This window comes from Falco punctatus, assembly GCF_963210335.1.
Source record: "Falco punctatus genome assembly, chromosome: 3".
In the NCBI taxonomy this organism is placed as follows: Eukaryota; Metazoa; Chordata; class Aves; order Falconiformes; family Falconidae; genus Falco; species Falco punctatus.
The window spans coordinates 107022736-107048169 of NC_137582.1; the positions used below are offsets into that span (position 1 = coordinate 107022736).

Genomic DNA, 25434 nt, shown 5'->3' on the forward strand with positions numbered 1-25434 from the left:
TCCACTAAGGAATTTTTAAAACAAGGCAGACAGCGTTATCCATTTTGTATCCCACAAACTTCTAGACAGCACGTGTTACAGCTGAAGAGTCAACAGCTGGAAGGTTAAATATGTTTATTTTAGTAGTGTAAGTGGTTTTACAAACAAATATTTAGATTTTGCAATATACACAAAAGAGTCGTTACAAACAAAAGCAAAATATCTTCTCAATAATAGGGAATCTATGCAGCCTGAAATAAAATTAAACCTCTGCTTCTCTTTAAAATGCATCTCAGTAAACATTCTTCTCCATCACTGATAAAATGTACATCTATAATAAATGACATAACTGTGGGGGGGGCACAACATCATTAAAAATAAAAAGTTTTAAAAAAGGGGAGGAAAAATTATTATTCTGCTTAGGTTGGTATTTAATTCTAAATATGTCTATCTAAAAAATTAAATATCTCTTTTGTTTTAAAACATATAATTGAAAATTTTGCATGGCAGTGCAATACAGAAATAGTAAAATTCATCCAAAAAGTGCTATGTACAGCAGCATTGTTAAAATACCAAGAAGGGATGATGCTGTTTTCAAGAAAAGACTAGCATGCTTTTTAGCCATTTCTGAATTAAAATCAGAAGATATTTCCTGTCTATTTTTAGTAATTCCCTTCTCTCTCCTGTCTCATTCCCACAGATGATGTTTTGAGACAAGGAACAGTCACAGTTCAGTTTAAGTGTGTGCATGTGTACATATATGTGCAGACATATATTTGCGTACACACAGACGTGTATATATATATATTTATATTTATAAACAAGCTTGGTTTAAAAAAGCATTGCTTTGGAACATAGTGAGAGCTCTTCTTCAAAGAGTGAGACAACATGGATCTTCACTGGAATAATCAGGTCCACGATGGAAGATGGACTTTATCTACTACATTATTAATTCATGAAACAATTACACTACAATTTTGAATATTTCCCACCCTCAGAGGCTTCAGACTCTTCCAACAAATAAAACGAAACAGAGATCATGACTTTAACTCCACCCTCTTTTCATGGATCCACAACCTGTAAGAGCAAAATGTACCTTAGCTGTCATTAACATCACACAGATGTTTACCTATTATAAGAAGGAATTACTGAAAGTAGTGAAGAACATGACATTTGCAGAAAGCAAACTGCAAATGCAAGAAGTGGTCACATACAAAGAGGCCAAATTTGAGGCTGGGAAAAGTGTCATTTAAAAAAAAAAAAAAAAAAAAAAAAGAATCAGATCCAGGACTGCAAAAATACAAGTCTGCAATTTCACTTGATTGTTCTATTTCCATAACTGCTGACAAATTTAGCACAGCTTTTCTGCTGGAGTTATGACATTAAGTACCCTTACAATCAAGGGAAGGCCAGGAAGCACTGAGCCACATGAGGACATGTGCCTCTCAGGTCACTACGTTTTGTTTTGACAGGAATGTAAACATTGCCTTATTCAGCGCTCCCCAGAATTACAGTTTCAGCATAAAGAAGACTTCTGTGTCAGTGTTATAATCAGTTTGGTTCTTAGGCTGGGATGTAAACACGGCAGGAGAAGCCATATCCATACAAACTGCTTTTGCAACGCTGCAGGCTCCCTCTGGATTTCCCCTCTCCTCAATGGGACTCCCACTGAGCTGGCCCAGGCTCTGCAGCCGCTGCCTCTCCTGAGCTTGCTTCGCCCTGTTGGCAATGTACCGCACCCTGCTCTGGCTGCGGGATGAAGACCTGCGAAGGAGTCCCAGGCTCTCCCCTTCCTCTTCAGATTCAGTTGGATCAAGACTGATGGGAGAAGTGATATCATTTTCCTGCTGAAAGGCTGTCAGCTTCTTCAGCTGCTCGGTCAGTTCATCCTGGGATTTGACTGAGGATCTCAGGCCTGGAGAGCGGCGCTGCTCCCGCATCGATCGAGTGACAAAACTCCTGCTGATGCTACGGTATTTGCTTTCAAAAGTGCACACAATATCATCAGAGGTAAGGTCTCCAAGACTCTTGGATTTTGCCTGGTTATTCCCAACCATATCATGTGCTTTGGATTTGTTAGAAGACTGTCTGAGACTTTCCATATACAGCCTGCTCCAGGTATGCCTTCTAGGAATGGATGAGAATGCATCTTGAGGGCTCCTGGCAAGAGGACGGGGGCACAACTCATCTGCTGGCAGCTGGCCAGACCTCAGGTTAGGATTGGATTTGCTCTTGCTCACCATTGGCATCTCATTACTGGATGTTGTAGCAGACCGTGGGCGCATACCCTTTCTTATGGCAAGGGGCTCAAAATTTTCATGACGGATGCCAAGATCTGGGAGGCTTTTGCGAGCTAGGTTGGGTAGAGAGAGGTCTATCACAGTGTCGTTGGAGGACATGCTGGAAGAGGAAGACATGCTGTCACGATGATTGCTGCAATCTAGCTTGCTCCAGATCCGGTCATTAACAGTGGCATCAAAGTACATTTCTGCTGCTGGAGACAGGCTACTTGGAATTTTTATTAAGGCTGAGGAGTCTGACACCTTCAGTCCTTCACTCTTGGACCTTCTTACCAACATGTAAGAGCTGGTCTGAGAAACAGAAACAGGTACAGCCTGTGCAGCCTGGGCTTTCTGGAAAGTATCTGGAGGCGAAGTTGTCTGTGTGCTGTTAATCCCACTGTTTTGCTGCAGCAGAACACCTGCTGTGCCAGGTTTTGGCCCTTTGGATTCAATGGTGCTTTTCGTGTCTGGTAATACCTGACCTGGTCGGTCACTTTGCTTCTGGCAGTTTTCAACAGGTTGGCCAGCAGTCTTATCTGCTGCCACTTCCAGCCAGGCTCTTTGCGAATGCCCTGCCAATCCATACTCATCTCCAGCTTTCCCGCGTGCCTGTGTCCAACCATTTTCTTCTTCAAGACATCCTGCCATGCTCGTCCTCTCATCTTCTTGGACTACTAAGCTGGTGTCATCTGCTCTCGCAACTGCCTGCACTTGGTCTTCTGCAGCCAGATTTGTTCTTTGTTCTCTACTGAGTAGAGATTCTTGAGGTTGGTTGGATGTGCTGCTTGCTTCTGATCGAGATTCGGTGGAATGATCAGACACAGACCCTTCTTCAGAATCACTGTAAGGAGTAACGGGTAGAGGGAAGAAAAGGCTGGCATGATGGTTTTCATTGGCAATAACAGGCTCTTCAGTGATAGTTTCTAGGCTGCATAAAGAAGTGACTGACCTCTGTATTGAGAAATGGCAGACATCTACTTGGGAGACATGAAAAGACAGGAAAAACAAACAAGAAAACCAGAGATACAGGGTTAATTAGGTATTACAAATGGCAGCTTAGCTGAAGATTTATTCTTTATGTGTTATATTGTTTTTAAGGTAGTAGTTGCATGTATTAATCACAATTTTTAAAATAACTTCGGATTTCAAATGTCTGGCTAAAGGCAGTAAAACTTTCTGCTTGTTCTGTTTTAGCTGCCCAAAAGCCCCGTCGCTTTCAAAAAATCTCAGTTAATGCATAATAGCACTTTTTTGATTATCTTATTCAAACAACTATACCCATGAATTTCTTTGTGTCCCCTCTCATAAACTAACTTTTGTTCCTCCACCATCCAGCACCACTTGAACTGCTCTTTTCCTTCCTTCCAGCACTCAAACACGTCAGTAATGATCATAATCGGATCATGTACAACAATCAGAACCACCACTGCCCAACCAACAGGTATGATCCCAATGATCAATTACTCAGAACAGAAGCAGCATAGGACTTTTGGAGCAGATTACAAATCAAATTATCTGTATGCATACAACAGAATGTAGTCAATGTGCCTTTTAAAATCAGAACAAAAACTTTAAACAGACTCTGTTTTCCTAAAAAACTTTGTTATTTCTTTTCCAAAACACTATACAGACACATGGTTCACAAACATCAGGCTGACAGTACAATCCTGAAGAATCACTGTGGCCAACTACCTGCAGAAAATGCTCCGTCCATCTGCAATGTTTATAACCTGTACCCTAAGAGCAATGCATTCATGCCACAAACACATCTCCAAACCACAAGGCAAACATGCATTCGAGAACGAGCAAAGCACCTCTGAGCCAGACAACAACCTTAAGAATACAGGAGCAGGGAATTATAAGGCAGGAAACAACAAAAACCAGGGCTACAGGCAACAAGGTGCTTGAATCAGTGACACTCAGTAGACAGTTACCTTTGACTTGCTTGTCCTTTCAGTTCTTAACTAGAGAGAGAGAGTGTGCATGTAGAATAGGACAGAACAGAGGAAAAATCTAGTTAATGTAGGGAAGGCAGGTGCAGATAACAGGACAAATTAGTGCTGAGGGAGGGAAGGGAAACAGACAGAAATATTCACACATTTTTGTAGGATCCTAAGAATTTCTGACCAACCAGAGCACTCAATGGAATCCATAAAAGGACAGATAATATGTCCATTATTTTTTCATAGAAGAATGGAAAGCAATTTTTGCTACTGTTCAAGAAATGCACTCCATCGGACCAGGGAATGGAAGCTAGCCTCCTCTACTCCAAAGGCCTCTCCTAATGCTATGGGAAAAATCATCTGCGTGACCAAAAAACGCCAAGGCAATACTGGGCCTCTCCTGCCAGCACCGGTACTGCCAACCCCACGTAGTGACACAGAGCTTAGCAATGGGGACAGCTGTTCAATGGCCTGTAGTACATTAGCTGGGAGTGATAAAAGGGAAGAAGGCACCTGTGCCCGTAAGCAAAATGCACCGTTCGCAACACAGCAGGCTCTTCGGTATCCGGAGGAGTATCGGAAGGAGTCCAGAGCTGATCAGACTAACGAGCTCTCCTTCCCCCCATCAGGCCAGGCCGCCAGCATAGATTAAGGCATGCTTTCAAGGCAAAATACTGGAAACTGTAATGCTGTTGCCATAAAGGGGACAACTACAGACTATAGTTTCCTGTCTCACCCTTGTGGCACTTCCCATTAACAGAATGTTAATTATGAAATGCAGCCATATTAGGCTAACGTTATTGGTTTCCTTGGTTTCTTGGCCCAAGGCTCTAAAATAGCAGGCGGATAGGGGGAAAGCATGCTGTTTGTGCAAACATAGTGTTTGTCACTGGATCATCAGCATCCAGTCCAAGTGACTGTTTCACCATTTTAAAGGTTTGCTGATTCCATGCTTGAGAAGTCAGATGGATTTAATCAAATTTCAAGCATACCACAATATTTATTTAGCGACTTGGGGGGCTGGTGGGGAAGCTGGCACTGATAATGGGAAATGGTTTCATATGTCACTCTACTCAGAGCTTATGAAAAGCCTAATGCCAATAATTTAGGCATAGAAAGAGTTCTGCTGCTCTGGATTAATTTCAAGTCATGGGAACCGGCAAACTTCTCCCCTCCCCCTGCCATTGTCCTGGTATTTTCCTAAAAGCTCAAAGCAGATATTGGAAAAAATATGTAAAAAAGAATAAAAGAAGAGAAATAAAGAAAAAATACATGTAGGCACCCAACCAGATTAAACTGATCAAATAAACAGAATATTTTAAATTTATGTATGAGGCTTTCAAGTCCACTATAGGGGGGCAGTTCAGAATCTATTACTAAAAAAATTAAATCTGAATATATTTATTATATATCATATATATTATATATCCCAGATATAGGGATTATATCTGAAGAAGGACCAAAGTCACTTAACTGTTCCTGAAAATGTATGTAACCAGCAATGTCCAAATTCCTTGGACAATTAAAAGGGGAGGTGGGGGGTTTGAGGAGAAGCTCTTGTAGTCATAGACAAAAGCTGTATCTCCTTAATTCCTCTTCACAATTGAATGAAACAGAGAAAATCTCGTCAAAATCTCTTTACTCCCCTCCCTGCCAAATCAGGAGGGGGAAAAAAAGGCACTTTCCTTATTAATATGTATACCTTGATTGCCTCTATATTTCTATTTTCCATCTTTACAAACAAAAGTTAATGAGTTCTGGCCTGAAACGACTATAAAATGCTGCAGCTTAAGCAACCTTCCTTTAAAAGGACCATTTTACTTTGCAGTTGGGAAATGCTAACAGTCCACCTAGCTTTGATGTCAGCTAACATCAGATCACATACCTTGCTTCTCTACATTATGCAACTACACCCTCGGGTCACAGTCAAATCACTTACATAACATTAAGTACACCTATAAATGTTTGCATGCCAAGGATTTATACATTTAGGACCAGAATGGTCTGCTCTGTTCATAAAATGTGATCTCCTGAATAACCCAGACCAGAGAATTCCAGTAATCCCTGAACTAACGGCAGTAATTTTGCAAGTTCTTTGAGGAAGGAACTGGCTTTATTGTTAGCGGAGTGCACATTAGATATCATTTCTGTTGTAGTTATCCCTCAGTGAAACACAAATACCGATAATGGAAATATTGTTTGTTAATATGGGTTTCCCATATTCAATCTCTACTTGATGCTCTGGTTTGGATCTTAAAATTTGCTTAGTATACCACACCACACTCACTAAAAAAAACCAAAACCAAAACCAAGGAAACAAAAAGCCCTGAACAAACAATCCAAACATTCATGGACTACTGACAGTTTTACTACTGCAGATGGTTAGCTAGGCACGGAAAGGACTAATCTAAACCAGACACATCTAGGAAAAAAATAAAATAAAAATATTTATGCGGACTTTTTTTCTGTCATTGCCAAAAGTAAAGAAAACGAGCTCTTGGTAGCAAACAACATACAGGAGCTTCTAAGTAAAGATGCTATGCAGAAGCTGAGACAATGATGTGATCTAAGGTGCAGAAGGGTGAAGAAAATCTGGTCTTACCAGTAAAGAATATAGGGGATTTACTTCGAATTTCCTCCATTTTTTGAACGAACAAGGCATTCATTTCCCTCTGTAGGGTGCCCACTTGCCTTCGAGAAGTTTCAGACCAGCGACTGGGGAATTCTGGGCTTCCAAGGCTTTCTAGACTGCTGGAGTTGGAGGATATAGAGCCATTGCTGGCCGCAACCAAGTTGACAGTGCTTCCATACTTGCCACCTGATTGGCACTGCCACCGCTGCCGGGAATGAGCCTTTAGTCCGTGACATTTAGATTCAAGACTTTTCTTCCCTGGGGTCACAAAAGACTGAGCGCTCCTTGTTAGATCATCGGCAGTTCCAGGGCTGCTGCAAGACTGCAAATCTGCTTGCTGCCTGGGCTGACCTTTAACGGCCCAGGTTTTTAGCTCTAATCTCTCTTCTCCACTTATACTGCTATACTGATCGTGGTGAAATATATCTTTAGCAATAGGCCTGGTAGGCTGGTCACTCCACTTGCATTCTAGATCTGGGCTTTCTTTGGAACCAATCATGCATTTCATGCAATTGGTGGCCACTCCAATCCTACCAGAACTGTTGATGGCACAGCGTGCAAAGACACTTTGCTTCTCACTCTGGTGCTCCTGAAGCCGGACCCTGTTAGACCTCTGTATGGGTTCACTGAAAGCAGCACCCCCTTGAGCACAACTCTGGCTTTTGGCTTTACGAGAACCATGGGCCTTACCTTTCAACCCCTTGCCGTGCACCTCCCCAGTGGCACCATCTCGGGGAGCTGGTGACAGACCAGCACTTTCTGGCTCTTGCTCAAAGCGAGGCTGTGAGGCAGCTTCCACTTCACAGGCTTCACCGACACCTTCGCAGCTGTTGTCTTTTGTGTCAAAAGCGATTTCAGGAAAGCCCTTCTTGTTCTTCTTCTGGCTTTTGGTGGGTGCACTGGCTGTCCGTCTCAAGATGTGGCTGCTAAAGGAATGTTTGCGATGGAGCTGACCAGCAGCATGACTGTCCAGAGAGGCCTGCTTTGGATTTCTGAGAAACAGGCCTTTGAGACCTAGAGCTTGTTTGGCCTGGAAGATTAAAAAACAAAAACAGAAGTCCTTAACAGAAAATGCCAATTTCTTCCCCTGGGCACAGGAACTCCTGTACAAATGATCAGTTCGCATATGCATGCACGTACAGAGTCTCCCACCATGTTCCTACTGTCTCATGAGAACTAAACCAGAAATAGATTAAGAATAATAAAAAAAATCAGTAATTGCAACTTTGAAAAATTTCACATCTTTTTTTGCTCAACTACGGTTTTAGATGAAATTTTCCAAATAGGTTTATCCCCGTATTTGTCATAATTTCCTTACTAGCTTATAGCTACTTACAACATGAGCATGAGGATTAGAGATATTGGAAAGAAAAAGTAAAAAAAAAGGAAATGCTTCAATCTACAAGTATCTAATTCTGAAAGCTGAAGAGTTCTCAATGTGTGTTAAAGCCACAAAGCTTGAGGTATTCATAATGCCACACATTTCAGACTCTAAGACTAAAGTTAGATGCTTCCTTTTGAGCAATACAGCTTTCTGGGGGTTTGTTGTTTGTTTTTGTTCTCTTAGACACAAAGCTCTGAGAGGCACGGGCTGTTTTCCAACACAATGCACATATTTAAAACAATTCTGTCCTGACGGTTTAATGACACAGCTATACTGCAGAACCTGGATGACGCATAGGAAATCAATTCACTGCAGGAATCCAAGCATAAGTGGAGACTTACAAAACTTAAATCAGCCCCCAGCCTCCCCCTTAAGTAAAGATGCAAGTCTCCTAGATTCCCAAAGTCATCAGCCAGAACAGCAGTACTCCTCCCAGGGCAACACGGAGCAGGTAAAACAGATTCTGGCTCTGAACCACCTCTGAAAGGACCACCACTGGTACAGAGGGAGAGTACAGAGACCAGCTTTCTAACCCGGGCACCCAAAGCATACATACTTAATGTCTGTGGTGTAAATGCTTCCTCTGAATGGCCACAGAGGAATTAGTACAACAGCTTCTGCACTGTGAATTCACGTTTTAGCAGACCGTGCTCTAATAGGAAACCCTGAGCCAGGCTTCAGCATCACACCATAATAAAAAAATTAAGCAACAAATGCCACAAGCTTATGTTATCTTAAAGGGTCATAACTAGCTTTGTGGCCTTGCTCAAGTGAAGTCCAGCTAGACTGCACTAGTTTAAAAAAAAAACCAAACAATCACCTGCAATTTTATAGACTTGAACATGTTAGGACCGGCCCAATTAGAACTGCTGGTGATTTCCATTAAATTGGAAACATAGAGCTGAATTATCTGCCTTGTGCAGAACATTACACTTGGGCAGAACTGGACATCAAACGCTGTCAAACCTGATTTTTCTTGTCTCAAACAGGAGATAGTGACAAGTACTCATACATTAGACAAGAAATCTGTGGCATGGAACAGAGGTCCCAGCTCCAGAACAAAACTGAATGCTCTGAGTAAATGAGAAGAAGAAACTGAAAAAAATCACCCAACAAAACAAGCTATAGAAATAGCGGTAATTTTTAAAAGTTACATCAAAATAATTCTAATTTTACTTGTCACGCACCATGATGTGGTTACAGAATTTAGCTGACAGTGACCTCTTAAGCTAAAGAGCATTCTTGACTTAAAACAGGTAATAATAAATTGAATGTTTGAATGAAGATTTACATTCTTTAGGAACTGCTGGGAAAAAAACAGTGGATGTAAGAATATCGTATTTTTTCAGTATAAAGGGCATCTACACTTCGAGTTAATTGAGCACTGTCACGAATAGCAGTTGAACCATGTGCATAACAGATGATCATCAAAATTTTCAAAATTTCACTTTCTACCTGTGTGATTATATTTTGATAATTTCCTACCATACAACACTTCTCCAAAGACACTCATGTATGTTTTCATCACTGAAGAAACACACTATAAACAAGTGAAGTTAGTCAGGGTGATAATACAGTACTTGATATACTTCAGTACTTATTTAAGCATTAAACATATATATTCACCATCATAAATCTCCCACCATCATACAACTGATTCACATTTCAACGAAACAGAGTTTCAGCATTCCTGTAAACATTCCAGGTGTACTTGCCAACTTTTAAAGCAATAGGCTGATGCCTGATAAATTGCGTTTGCTCTGTAGGTACAGTCTCATGCACATAAATGACTTAAAGCAGAGAAAGAGGCGTTTCCCTTCTAATCTACCCCTCCTTTGTTCCCTTTATTTCCCAGTTAGATCAGACTCTCTTTAGTAGCTGTAGCATAAAGAAAGAATGAATAGAAAGAGAGTACAGAAGCCTGTGATTGAAATGCATTGTAAGAAACACACGATAAAATTTGATTTGCCTCCATGCTTGCTGGCACTTGCTGTCAGTTCAATTTTTACCCTGTGATGTCATGTCAGGTCACATCTCTGCAGTGCCAAACAACAGCACAGAAATGTCTCATTTGCATTACAATGGTCTGTCTTTCACCCCAAAATATTTGAGTGCATGCTCACGCATTTCAAATTTTGCTTTGTAGGACTTAATGGATAGATATTAGCTGCACTGTACAGTAAGCCGGGGTTAAAAGCTGCTTTCATTCCTGAGCGTCCTGCACAATCTGGCATATGGGATCAAGGTTTATTTGTCTGACACAAAGCCTCATGAAAGCATTCAGAATATTATTTTTATAATTGGCTCAAGTTCAGTTACCAATGCCAAGACCTAGTGTGAGGAGGAGATGCTTGAAAAGAGACCAAAAATGGCCTTTAAAAGTATATACAGGATGAGATGAAGAAGGTAGGGATTGATTTTTCCCATACAAGGCAAAGAAAATGTCATTTAAATAATAATAAACCTTCTGTGCCGGACTATTGAAAAATCTGCTTGGATCACTGTGGATTCACTTTCACTAGAAAGTTTCAAACCGACATCATGCATTTGGAAAAAGCATTCTTCTCCAATGGAGACAAGTTGGCAAGTACACTAATTTATTGTGATAAAAAATTCAGATAACACAAATATTTGCAACCCCCAGAAAAAAATCATCACACACACACACACAAATAATACCCAACAAAAACAAAAGAAAAAGACTGATGGAATGGGTGACACGCAGTGCAGGGCCCCAGGTATCATTCTAGCTTCGGTGCATCTTTGTTAAGCTAGCCACTATTGCTTGAATCCATGGAGTGATTCAAGAACCCAAAGACAAATTTGGTTAACTTAGGTGGTAAAAAAAACTTTAAAAAAGGAAAAATAGAAGAGAGCCATTTTGACGGAGATCCAGAACATGTGCTTTCAGCTTCTAATCCAGTGTTTACAGGGCTGTTTCATTCCTTAAAGCAGACTTGGAAAACAGCACAAAAAGCTTTCTCACAATTTAGCAAACAATTCACTGTTAATGTTCTTTTCCATGTGAAAGAAGTGGTTTGAATTATAGCACACCAGAGAAAAGACGGCAGAGGTAGAGACTCACAAAAAGAGAGAAAAGGAGGGCACAGAAGGACTTTTATCCTGGATCTGCTTCATATATGGAAGGCTCTCTGGCTGATCAATGACACAACAGAACTGACCAAGTCAAATGTTGCAATTCATGTTACATGAGTTGAAGAGCTTCAAAATGCTAATAAGGAAACATTGATGCTAATGAAGCAACTAGTTAGAGGCATGCAGGTGTGTGGTGGTGGTCACTACACCTCCCTGAGACAGGAGGGGGTACCTTCAAGGCGTCTAAAAATGCTCTGCTTCTAAAAGTAGACTTTTTTGACATAGAGAAGCCCACTGAAATCACAAACAGACAGAGTAAAGGCAAAATAACAGTGAGGGAGGATCTCAGAGATATGCACAACTAGAAAACCACAACAAATTCTGCAATACATGAATAGACTACAGAAGAGACAGAGACAAAGAAAAGTGTCTCCAGGAAACAGCACAACCTAAAAGAGATTTCAGTTAAACACAAATTAAAGTGTTCTAAGACTATGCTTTAGTAATATCAAGCTACTGAGCAGGTGGAATATCTACATTTAGAAAAAAGCCCCAAAAGGTTAATGCTTGCATTTATCTGGATTAATAAAGGATGGGGAAAACCAGGCTGATAACTGTGCTGATTTTTCTGCCCATAATTAAGAGATGGGAAACAGAGAAATAATTCTAGTTTTAACATAACTCTATTAACCAAAGAATCAAAGCAGAACATGATTCAGAGAGACCAAACCAGAAAGAGCTGTGTAGTATTTGTTCCATATTTTCAGTGGTTTTTATTTAGAATCATATATAAATAAAAACCAACACATTCAAGCTTTCCTTCCAAATCCTTGCACTTTAATCACATCAGTGCACAGCACCAGCACCTTAACACCAGCAAATCCAAAGAAACTGTAATGATAATGAGAACCAACAAGGGACGTCCAATAGACTTACAACATGAAAAGGCAATGAAGCACTCAAAAAACAAATCGGTGCAGTAGATTGAAAGCTAGTGGATTAAGGACAGGGAGGAGAATCTGTGATACACAAGGGTCTTTCAGTTGTTGAAAAAACTTACCAAGAAAATCTAATGTCCTCAAAATAGCTGTCAAAGTTTAAATGGGCATGCCTAAATGACTCTGTATTGCCCTACGGCAAATTATAACTATCACCAGCTGGTTACTCATGAAGAAGCCAATAAAAGCAAATAAATATGAAGGGCTAGGGAAAAAATGGTTAAAAGACAGATAATGCCTTGCAATATTGCCCAAGGTTTGAGGTGAAAACTCTGAAAACACTCACAAAGACTACGAACACTGGCTCTTTCATGAAACACTGCTATCTAGAGCAATGACTTCAAAGCTGATGAAGTTAACTAATCAGTGATTAAGGCAGGCAGACCCAGTCTGTCTTTTATTTAAAAATCCCATTTGCCAGCTGATACACTAAGCTACAGAAATTGACTTCCAGTGAAGGATGCTGAAATACGTGCTATCCTTGTAAAAGCAGGGAGACAGCAGCATAGAGGACATCACCTGAAAGTCACAAACAACTGCAGCATTGTGAAGCACACAACACTGGGAAAAGGAGCAGAATCTGCCTATTCTCCACCATTTTGATGGAGAACAGAACAGAAAAAAAAAATACAAATAGGATGAGCAGGGCTGGCCAGGACAGTCACCTTCTCAGCTGGATGCGTACAGCAGACAGACACCTGCTTTTGTTAAATGACCTAGGTGAGGGACACAGTCACTAACCAGATCAATTCAGCCCCCATTGGCCTCACACCCAAGGCTGAGCTATCTAACTTTCTTGTCACAACCATGGAGAGTTTGATAGAACTAATCAATAAAAAGCAATAGATCTGAACACAGTAACTCCAAAGAAGTTCATGACAAAATTTAAGGCTGTTCGAATCAGAGCCAATGCATGCATCCAGCAAGTGTCTCTAAGGTTAGGTTACTGAGACAGCTGCATCCCTACCCACAGTCAAAACAGGCATGACTTAGTCCTACACGGTTCCTTTGAACCCCAAAAACATAGTCAGGTAAGATCTTAGCATTGAAATGTTCAGTATGCCATCAGTTTTCCCTGAATCCTGGGACTAAATGACCTTTTTACCACACCCTGGGTGCTAGCCTTTTATCTGTGACAGGCTTTACAGTCCAAAATTAAACACTGCTCACCTGTTCTGTCCTGCTAAGACCAACACCAGCCACCTCTCTTTCACATAAATATTCTAAAGTCTCTTGCTCAATGGAGCTAAACTCAAACAGGTTCATAATGCCATCACAGGGGATTTCAGGCAAGACTCCTAGCCCTGTCAGGATGAAGCCTTACCTGCCTAAAGGTTGTATATTAGACATTAAGTAAAAAAAGCAGGAACAATGTGTATTAGACGTTAAGTAAAAAAAGCAGTAAAATACCTAAAGAGACATTCTTTCCAGAAACACCCCTTTTTCCTATAAATACAAAACCAAGATTTTCTGGGATTTATCTCTGTTTCATCTCACCAAAAAAAAGGATTAAAATTTAGCAGCTTAAAAAGCTGTTTTGGTTTTCAAGGATTGTTCCTATTCCTTCCAGGAACAGCCCCACAAAAGGCACTCCGGATTCCCAGCCTGTTCAATGCCTCCTCCTTCTGACATGATGCTGATATCACAGCTGCAGAAATCAGAGCCTATTGCTGCCAGTGGATATAAACTGGTTTTGAGATTCTCAGGGCACTGTAAGATACTCGGCTGCCTGAATTTCATTGAAATTAATACCATGGAAGGAACTAAATCCAGTGTACTCTGAGGACAGAAGCTATCTCATTTCCAGCTGACCTAGGAAAATTTTGAAATTAGGGCTTTCCTTTCAGCTTGGAGTTATCATGTGAATTTAGATATAGCACCCAGCTAGTTGTATTTTTCCTGCTATGGGAAGCAAACACAGTCTTAGTAACAGATAAGCAGTGAAAATAAGCCCAACAACTATTACAAGGATAATCTTTCCTCTGCATTTTAAGTGTTATTATGGAAAAAATCCCAAAGGAAATAACGCTTAAGAATTTAATTAAATTTAAAACGCAAAAGCATCAGGCAGACAGAGCCTTTATAGAATAAGACAAGCACTCATGGTTCAGGAGTACAACCTTTTGTTCACCAAGGTGCACTCACTGTATTGGACACAACCATGCTTGCTGATATAAATGTGTGCATGCTGCAATGAAATAACCTTCCCCTTGTAGCTCCCTCGAAAAGGCACTGCAACAATCTCTTTTTATAACTTTCCCAATGATTTGCCTTTATCTCCATGTATATTCAGAAATATCTCAGGCTACTGTGACAATCACAGAGATAAAGTTTACTCCAGTTGAACAGATATCTTAGCTTGGACCTTCACCCAGGGGGGTCCCTAGCACGATACTAAATCCTGTCAGCTCATTTACATATGCAAGCTGTATGATACTACACCGAAGGCACTCACCTTACCACAGATATCATTAATAGCCACATGAACGAAGATGGATGCCTCTTCTATACCCTCCAGGTACACGTGTCGGTAACCTGAAACAGAGTGAACAAAGCTGACAAGGAGTGGAAACAGATGATGTGAAGAGTATCTAGAGACTTTCCTTTTGTAAACAGCGAAATAAGTAGATCAATTTTTTCCCAGCTCCTCCCTGCAATAAGACCCCAGGCTTGTGCATCACCTAGCCATGCTCAGTTATCTAAGAGTCGCACCACTTACAAATGAACTGCCCTTTCTTCTTGTCTGTTTTATTTTATAGAGATGTCATGTCCTGTTGTTGGGGTTTTTTTCCCCAGTGTCTGTTGTTGCTGCTGTCAGCAATATCCATGACTTAAATCCATGACTTAAACTTGACTACATTCTCTCTTGGGGACTTAAAGTCCATTATTAACACTGCAAATATTTCAACCAAGTTCATTTTATTGGGAATGGATGTTTGTTTTCAATCTTAAACACACATTTCATTCTTTATGGTATTTTTCCAAGCCCACAATATTTAGCCATCCTGCTTAACAATCTTATCCATTTTTTGAAAATCTAGTCTCCTTAGAGTTAATTGATTTAGTCTTCATCATCAAGTTAGTAGTGGACCAAGGTAGAGAACTCAGGGTCCAGACTCCCAGTCTCTTGTTCTAACTAGAAACTTCTGTAGCAGTCACATGCACACACATTAATCCAGCACTTGCAGCTTCAGTTATCACAAAAAAAAACGTCCTAGCCAACTGAACCGGGATTTCACCATCTCTGTCTTACCTGGCATCATACTGCTGAAAGCTATTGTTCTCTGTCCAATAAAATCACGCCCAATTGGATCATGATCCCACACAAGAAACCGAATCAGTGCGATCTCCGGCATGTGTACAGTGAACACCAACGTTTCCTCCCACATTGGGTTAAAACCTTGGAATGAAGGAATCGTCTTTTAGATATTTCATTCACAAAATGCAAGAATAAAGACATATTCCACATAAGGAAAGCATAAACAGCAATGTCATTCTAGTTTTCCTAATAGTTTAATCACTGTTCTTCAAAAATCCAGTACTTCATTCACTCCAGCAGGAGACACAACAGCACAAGAATTTGCAATAAACAGTTGGATCTTAACTTCTGCCCTGATTTCAGCAGGTGTTTGGACAATCTGACTTTCCTTTGACCACAGCAAGCTCAAAATACCCTTCTCTCATACACAATGAGAAGTCAGACAAACAATTTGTTTTACACAAAGATCTTCACAACATTATACCAACTCAATTGAACAATTTAAGACCCAAGTCTAATTAACATCAGGAATGCTTAAATCAATTTTTCAGTGCTTTGTGATAATAGGTATCAAATTTCATCTACTCATACCTTTATGAACACAAGTTGCTCGAAAGAGGAGGTTTCAGCCATAAAAAAAACCCTAAACCCCATATAATCTTACCATTATCATCAACTACTCTAGTTTGTTCTTTGAAGCAATCAACAGGTAAGCCTATAACTTCTACTTCAACAAATGGATCTATGATCTGGAAAACAAAAAGTAACATATTGAAAAGAAAGAGTGACAAAGATGAAATTCAAGCGCATGGCTTTTACAGTGCAGGCATTGTACATTATTGTCTTTATTGGTTTTGGTTCTGAGATTTTCTGTAGTGGTGCTGATAAGAGATCTCTGGCTAAATCATCTAAAAGCGTAATTTAGAATAATCATGTTGTATGCATTTGTGATTCTTTGTCTTCATCTTTCTATTCTATTTCTCTATTGTAAAATGAACTTTAAACACTGGTCTGCATATGAATGTTTTCTAATTTAGTGTATATTTGAGTAAAAGCTTTAAAATACATTCAAAACAGACATTATGATAAATATGTTCTAAAGCAGCAACATTAAAAAAATCCCAACCAGAATCACCTGTCAAAAGCCTCAGTGTCATCACGGCACAATGGACAAGGCAATGGTCAAAAAAAATGTGAGATATGAGTTCTACCTCTGGCCAGTTGGCAAACATCTGTTACTACCTTCCATTTCTGGAGGAAAGTCTGCTTAGAACGTAAGCTTCAAAACACCAGAGCAGCTAATGCAGAAGGTTGCTGTAATTACCTAAGACTAGGCAGCCTTTGACTCTCTTGAGACCTCTTTTAATTAAATGTGAGCCTTAACTGAATTACCTGAATTACAAGTTCCCTGAAGGCAACAGTGGGAAGGACATTCCGGGGATCACACAGGACCACCATCCTGGCACAGGGTCTTTATATTCTACAGCCACAGAGATGTTCCTGTAACCAGCCTGAACCTCTACAGTTTTTAATTAGTGTATATTTTGTGTTTTCTGAAAGGATGACAGGTTTGATTGAGTTGAGTCTCAGGGTGACACCTCTGTCCCTATTGACAAGGAGTGGGAAAAAGCAGGTAGCTTTAAAAGGTTACTCTGTGTTCCATGCTGTGATGTGGCTCTCATAGAATTCTGTGCTGTCACTGAATTCAAATGACATTCAATTATATGTCATTTGAAACAGCAATCTGATACTCAAGTCCACCATCCATCGCCCAGGAAGTAATACTGAAGACAAGAGCACCTATAATCAACTCCTACATTTTTGGAGTTGTTTCTGCTTTCAGGTAACAGGAATGTAACTAGCCAGTGTAATCTCAGAAAGAATGAAGAATCTTTTTGATGCTTAGAACACAAATGTTCCTGGTGCCAATGTCCCTATAGAATACTTTACCACTAAAGGAAAATCGGATGTGTTACATCTGCTTTTTGTTACTCTTTGAAAGACATCTCATTGTCAGCAGGAAGACTACAGAATGTATTTCTCAAACATCTTTCTTTGTTTGCCTAGCTCTATCCTACAAAATCTTTTTCATAACACAGAGCGGTCACCACATTAAAGGTCTGATTTTCTCTGGTGCAATTATACGCAAAGGAAACATGGGATTTTAAACACCGCCTAAGTTACTGTAGCTTTCAACAGGTCTTTTATTTCTGAGGGTAGGCTTACTTAGTGTAGATAACTGACTTAGCTCAGGCACTGACAGCAATCACATCAGGGAGCACAGAAAATTGGGTAGGATGAGCCAGCCCACAAGTGCTTGGCAGGAGGTTAAACTCTTACTCAAGGTTAAACTAACTGCCAGTTTGCTATCTGGACAGACTGAGTGCAGATTGTTTCTTAAGATTATTTGGGCATTTTATCTCAACAGTGTTAACTTTCCTATGTATTGTTGGCTCCTGACACAGGGAGTAAGTTCATACGTTTTGCAGGCACTTCTAGAGTAATCACTCAAAACTTGACTGCTAACAGTTGTAGGGAACTGGATTCATGGGCTCAGGTAGTTCTCTTCCAAGATTATGTTCTGCATGAGCTAATTCCCCTACTGTTCAAGGCAAAATGCAATTCCAACAGGTTATTCTTCATGTTCTGAAATATGAGTGCAATCTGAATTAGGACTAAATCCATGCTGTTGCATATGCAATATTAATAAAAATAGAAATAAAGAGAGAAATGTAAATTAATTAAAACACAGGTAGGTTCTCTAAACCTTCAGTCTGACCCTACTGTGTTTGTTTTATAGGGAGTTTTACCTGGTTTGATGTAATCACCTAAAAACTTATGTGGAGAAAGAGCACTTAGAAGCCAACCCCAACATTCATATAAAATTCAAGCATGTAAGAACTTGTTTGAGAGGTTTGATACTAATTGCAGGTGGCTAAAAGGAAATTTTAATTCTAACCAAACATCCTAGCATTCATTAAAGACCAATATTTAATAAAGTCAAGTGGATGATTGTGACACCAACAAACAGCATCAAGAAGAAAACCTCTTTTTAAAGTTGCTAAGAGGTTACAAATATGGTTCCTTTTAGTCTGATATTTCATTAAGTGAAGCTGCCAGGAGTTTTGGGGAGCACCCCAAAAAATAAAAAATAAAAATTACACAACAGAAGCCAAAATGAAGGACAGAAAAGAAAACATGTAATAATGCTGCTGCTAAATGGAGGACGGGAGCAGATTCAGGCGAGCAGAGGGAAGGGCTCCCAAGTAACTCTGCTTGCCTCGCCTGACTAGCTCAGCAGTTTTCTACATTTATTTTTTAAGAGACAGACAGACTTAGTTATACTTGCATGGGTGTTTTGGGGGAATGAGGACGTTTAGAGGACTATGGTGAGTAGAAACTCATCATGATGAGTTTATTGGCCCCTTTTTGCTTCTCCTGAAGGCACTGTATTGACAATTGGAGGAAAAACATCAAACCACCTCTGCGATGCTTAGAAGTGAAGGAAACTACCTTAAGATCTAGAATGCTAATGACCACATTTATTCATGTTCTATGTCTCCTGACAGATAACTGCAGGAAGTTAAATCCTCATCCTTAGCCCAGGCAAGATGGCAATAAACCTTGTGGAACACACAAGAACAATCACCGATTGTCCCATACCTCTCCTCTGTCTCCCAACATGGAATCACGTGGTTTTGGGAGTTGTTGGCCACTAATAATTCTTAGAACCAGCTGTTTCTTCAATTGACCAGGCAGTGGGTCTTCAGAATTTGGATTAAAGACACCTGTAAGAATGAGAAGTCACATAATGTGAAATAAGTCCAATTTTGGGGATTACTTTAGTTACAGATACCTCCTTGCTCATTTGCTTTTAGTATCAGAAAAGCATTTTAAATAAACTATAATAAGGATCCACACCCACTCTCCTCATGCAGTAAGCGATCCACTTATTTTGGTCCTTTTTCTTACCTTGACACATACAGTTTGGTTTGAGGACATAGCCACAATTCCCATTGGCACTAAATTTGGCCCGGTTCAGTTGCAGCATTCTCCCCTCTGACTGGTAGTTTAGTGCAACTATTTAAAAAAAAAAAAGTGCTATTACTTACTGAATACTTTAACAACATTCTTGTTTGTAGAACCAACTTACAGGAAGGACAACTAAATACATTTTCACATTTGACTTCTTGGATGCAAAAACTCAAAATGTTTTATGAAAAAGAATTTTCTTGTATAACGCACATCAAAGCCTCAGAAGGAGAAGCTCTCCAAAAAAGTCTGAACTCTGAAGTCCTCTTGCATTTGAGAAGTTCATTTATTTCCATTTATCAGACAATTACTTGCATGCAAGAAGCATGTTTGAGGCAAGACACACATTTCAATTAATCTGTCTAGGTAACACATAGACAGCAACAATGAGGACTCAACTGTCAGTAAAGTTGGACGAGCAGAGAACTTAAAGAGTATTTTAAGGGATGATTCCAGAGCTTCAGTTAAAACATCCCTCCCAAAATAAAACAAAAATAAACAAGTTTCTTTCTGCTCACCAAGTTGGCAGCCAGCATTCCAGAATGGCTGAGGATTGTAGTTGCTAGAGTCCACACGGTAAGATGATGGGTAGATGCGGGATAACTGGTGCTGGTTGAAACGTAGATACTGTGCTGGCTTTTGCTGCAGTATCTGGTGGGCTTTTGTTTCACTGAATGATGAAACCTGCCAGCTGGAAGAGACTACAACAAAGAAGACAGGAGATTAGAGGTAATCTCCTTATTTATTTATTAATAATCTAGATAAAGCATTCGAAACTGCATTGCACTAGTTCCTTATAACTATCAAGCATCATTTGCGTACAACCCACTCAGAGGGAACTATGCTTTTCTTACATTACAGCAAAATCATGCCGCTTATTGGAGAAGTTATGGTGGGGAAGATGAAGCTCAATATAATGAATGACCTGAATCTTCATTAAGCTTAAAAAAAATTCTCTGAGATTTTTTTAATTTGGTCGAGGAAAGTATGTATCCTGGCAAGTAATTCACTCTTTCTGACATTCAACTAAAACTTGATTCCTGTCAAAGTAAGATGTAGAAAACTTAGAAAGGGGACTGAAATATTCCAGAAATTTAATGCTGATATTTCATCAGATTTGACTTAAAAATCTAAACTTTAAGTTTTAAATGCTCTTCAGACCACTCTGCCCAAAAGCATTACCTAAGTCCTCTGTTACTTCCCAGGACACAAGTGTTGTGTAGTAGCTTTTATACAAACTAGTGGAGACTACATGTGTACCACTTACTACCTGTAATGACTTTTTCTCCTATACGGAAGCTGTCACACAACTCTAGACTCACTTTGTGGATTCAGAATGGCAAGTGATTAACTACTACAAAATAGTACAGTTTTACTGTGTGCAGCTCTTCTGTTAAAATCTTTGCACAGTGTGGGAGAATCAAATAGAAAACCAGCTTTTAATAAGAAGATGTGCCAGAACATAAACTTTTTTATTTCTTTGTATAGCAATTATTTTCAGCAGACTTAGTTCAACCTACTTTCAGTTTCAACATCATGAATGCCAACAGACTTTGTGTATTTCACCAGGTCAGAGAGTGCTCTGGACAGCTTCATTGTTTTCTTCTGTCGGTTTATCCTAGAAAGATTAAACAAAATCATTTCCTATTAAGGGGTAAAGTTTATCTTTCATATTTTAAATAAATAAGAATGAATAAACGTAAGGTTTTCTTCTACCAAGGAGGTACTTAATAGTTTTATACCACAAAGAGTTTCATTGTCAAAGCACAGAGGTTGTGGAACCAACGGCATGAAAGTGTACAGGACAAGAAAGTCCTGTTCTTACATATTAACGGCAGACGTAAGTATTCGCCTACTAAGATCTGGTGGGGAAGACTCTAAATTGCTTTGACTAAAGAGTGGAATATCTGTTCACATATATATTTACTTCTCAAGTCAAGTGCTAACAAAAAACCTTTTTAAATCCCAAAGAAATACTAAAAAAATAATTCTCTGATCCTCCTAATTTGTTTCAGGTTATGACTAACAGCACATCTACTAACTTCCCAAAGCAAGCTCCGTATTGTCCTAGAGAACAGCTTGATCTGATTTCTTACTTTTGAAGCTTGAAGCTTAAGCAACCATTCTGCAAAGGATCTTTGATGTCAGGATTTTTGAAGAGAAAATTTCAAAAGAAAAATCAAACTCATCACCTGAATGTTGACACAACTTCATTTGAAAAATTATGAAACAATACACAGAATCAGCTGGAGACTGGATACACTGCAAATCCACCTGAATGGATTCACTGGGCCACCACTCAAATGGCCTGTATGTCAGCTGGATGAGATGGTAAGAACTAAAAACACATACAAGGTCCACTGTACTTTGCTAATTAGTCTGAATGGCACCAAGAGCTCATTCTGATGATCCCATAGCAAACATCAGATCTACCCTTATCTGATTCCTGTCACGTGCCTGCAGACTTCAACAAATCGGCTTCCAGACCTGAAGAATATCTGTTTATTGGGTACATTTATGTAGGAATCTTTTTAGAAACAAAATTGCCAAATCACTTGTTAACAAACCTGCTGCAATGCACAGAGCTCCTGGCTAAATTTCCTTGAGAATCCGAATCATCTTCACCCTCTTCCAGACTTGTTGCCTTTTTCAATTTGCTTCCTTTTTTCTGTGCCACAAGGAAATAAAACAATAATATCATGACTATCTGATCAACATTTGAGCAGCTGGATACAATTCTGCTTTTTTATGCCAATGGGTATGTTACTTACAGAAAATGGGAAATGACAGCTCTTGTAATAGTGCTGCAGAAGGATACTGCATGCACATGGGGAAGACTCAGCCCAATGTCAGAGCCTTTTTATAAAGGAATCACAAAGCCTCAGATAAAAGGTACAAATGACATTTTATGTTTTTCAGATTAGATCTTGGACACTTTCAGACACTGGTGTAAATTGAAACTCTTATGCACAGTTCTAACCAGTTATCCAGCTTATCTATTCAGCGAACAGTCTGATAGCAAGCCTCTGCCAGATAATGTTATTATGATATCCCTCTCCACCACTGTGTGCAAAGAAAAAAAACTATACAAGAATACAATATCTAGTGCAGACCTCATCTATCGAGTGACTCACCTTGCGTTTAGAAAAGCTGCCCATCAATGACCGGCCGTGCCTTTTACTGGTACTGAAGTCTTCCCCAGATTCCATGTCATCCTCAAGTTTATTCTAAAGCAACCAAACAAAATATAATGTATAAACAAAAAATATAATGTATAAACAAAAAATAATGTAGCAGACCAAATAGAGTGCTACAGACAGCATATTTAAACATCATCAGAAATAGTTTGGGAAGCAATTCTCCCTAAAGTGTCAACAGAACTGGACCAGACCAGTGCAGACTTTGGTTTTTTTTTATACACAAGCTGAATACAAAACATCTTGTATCCTGGCAGTAACTGCCATAATTTTTGTCCATGGGACCTTTCAGAGCAGACAAAAATCACACAAATACCTAACCTCAATTTTGTTTTCATCCAGGCAAAGTTTGAATGCCCTCATACCACATACATTCCTTGACACCAGACCAGTTTGCAGCTTAATATTTGAAATGCATAGTTTAACAGGACTTATTTCTGCCAATTACACAGTTTTACTAGGCTACTCTATGGTAAGAAAGAAAACTCTCATAATCCCTAAAAATCTATATACTTCATTGGTACCCCTGGTTTTTAATATGACCTTACAGTTTCATTGGTTCCTAGACTAATAAAACAAAGACTATTCTGGTTAACACCTATGCAAAAGGATTCTTGAAGTGTTGGCCTTGTAGTTGATCTTACAAGAATAACTGATATATCATGTAAATCATTAGATTTAAAAGTACATACAAAACTCATAGCACAGAAAGTTTTGGGAAGCTGATTTTTAGCTCTCCTCTAGCTTTAATCCTTAGTTAGTGTACCTGTTTATTACTGGCAGATCTCCAATGCTTTTAATTTGCAGGCAACAATCTTTCTAAGCTTATTGTGGCTTATTACAAATTCTAAAATGTAAATGGTTCAACTTCACAAAGTGTAGTCTGTGGGCTGAGTACATTTTTACAAGTAAGAACTATTACAAAATTAAAATACAAATGTAAATGCATAGAACATAGAGAACTGAGGGAAAAAATCCCAACTTTGATATGCACTTTTTATAATGGAAAAGAAAAATCTTTCTGTTGAAGTCGTTTCATGTGTACATTTCATGCTCCAATCGCTGTGTGGGCAAGAAAAAGAACCTTTGCATATCTGACTGCGATGTTCACCTGGCATCATCATTAAGTGAATGAATTCAGCTGTGAATCTGAAGTCGATAGTGTAGGATTTATTCAGTAAGCTAATAAAACACAATAAATGGAAATGCTAAACACCTCTTTCTCTGAAGTCACTAGAGAAAGTCATTAGACCTTGGAGAAAGAGGTGGCTAGCATTTCAGTTTATATTTTGAAGGGCTGCCATATTTCATTAATCATCTGCAATAGCAGGCTATCCCTCTGCATCAAGCATAAAACTAGCTAAAAATGAAATCTAATTATCAGCAAAATAAAAAGAAGCTTCTACTAAATAGACACAAATGCAAAAAGTACTCTTCCTTATAATATAGCTTTTATATAAGCAACATGAGATATTAATAAGATGTCATGACAAAATGTTACAGAAAACATTACAGAAGAAGGGAATGTGGTTGCTTATATGTTGAATTAGCCAAATAAGTAGTCGGGGCAGTCATCCAAGAATGGAAAACATAGCTTCAAAATCTCAGTTCCACCTAAGTCTGACTGGGGACATGAACCTGGATCTGCGACCTCCCGGGTGAGTATTCTGGTATCTGGCTTTTCTTGAGTTGTTTTATCCTGGTTAACCTGGACAGGAGACAGGGCAAATAAACTCCACAAAATTCATTGTGTGTCTCGCTACTTGTTTTAAGGGAAGTGCTGAGTATTCTTTAGCTTCATTAGTACTATGATGGCTGCAGACACCTCAGGCAAATTGAGCTATATTTATAGGGGAGTCTCAAAACAGATTTAAAAGCCCAACTTTAGACATTCACCTTTGAAAGAACAAGCATTATTGCTATGAAATGCTAGTATTATTTAGCTACAGAGACAAACAAAACAACAACCAGGTTGGGACTGGGGTGGGGGAATATGTGTGTGTGTGTAAGTGAAGTACAATCAAACGTGCTCACCTTCTTACTATCTGATTTTAGACCAGCCTTTCCTGATGATGGTAGAGCAGTAACTGCAAAATTGTTTGGATCTTCACAGTCACGGATCTTGGATTCTTTTATCAGTGAGTCAAGTTTCTTCTTTGCTATATTCTCCACTCTTTTCCTATTAGCAGATGCCTAGCAAAACAGAATCATTAAACTAGGTAGTGATGAAAAAGTCTTCGTAATTCCAGCCAGGATTATTGGAAATTAAAATGTTATATGCAAGAAGAAGAAGAAGTAAAAAATAATAATAATAAAAAAGGTTGTTCATTTGCATAATGTGAAGTAGTTACCTGCAGCTCGGTTTCAGACTTTAAGATATGGAAGCATATGAGGCCCTGAAGTAGCTGAGCTGTTAGATCTACAGTGTAAACAGGTTGTCTGAAGTGATGGGAGAGTCAAACTAATTACAGCAGTTCTAATTAAACCAAGACTGACCGTTAGCAGAGCTATTCAGATGCAGTATCTTTCACAAGCCAAGGATGTGCTAACATAGATATTGCTGATGACTCCTCATACTGAACTGGATTAGCATATGCTATGTTTTGCAGTACATATTTAGTAAAAAATCTGA

At 39.3% G+C, this 25434-nt stretch overlaps 1 protein-coding gene across 1 annotated transcript in view; it reads right to left on the reverse strand.

Annotated features, from left to right (window-relative positions):
• Nucleotides 1-97: 97 nt before the first annotated feature.
• PLCH2 (phospholipase C eta 2) overlaps nucleotides 98-25434 on the reverse strand; it is a 121937-nt gene continuing 96600 nt past the window's right edge. Inside the window, exons 16-28 of the mRNA XM_080381269.1 lie at nucleotides 24837-24995; nucleotides 22740-22832; nucleotides 22173-22273; nucleotides 21126-21223; nucleotides 20124-20306; nucleotides 19546-19653; nucleotides 19237-19361; nucleotides 16238-16322; nucleotides 15568-15714; nucleotides 14770-14849; nucleotides 6807-7866; nucleotides 3211-3238; nucleotides 98-3102 (exon numbers count right to left, since the gene is read on the reverse strand). Of these exons, the coding sequence (XP_080237395.1) occupies nucleotides 1488-3102; nucleotides 3211-3238; nucleotides 6807-7866; nucleotides 14770-14849; nucleotides 15568-15714; nucleotides 16238-16322; nucleotides 19237-19361; nucleotides 19546-19653; nucleotides 20124-20306; nucleotides 21126-21223; nucleotides 22173-22273; nucleotides 22740-22832; nucleotides 24837-24995 (3882 nt within the window). The 3' untranslated portion in view covers nucleotides 98-1487. The remainder of the gene's footprint in view (nucleotides 3103-3210; nucleotides 3239-6806; nucleotides 7867-14769; nucleotides 14850-15567; nucleotides 15715-16237; nucleotides 16323-19236; nucleotides 19362-19545; nucleotides 19654-20123; nucleotides 20307-21125; nucleotides 21224-22172; nucleotides 22274-22739; nucleotides 22833-24836; nucleotides 24996-25434) is intronic.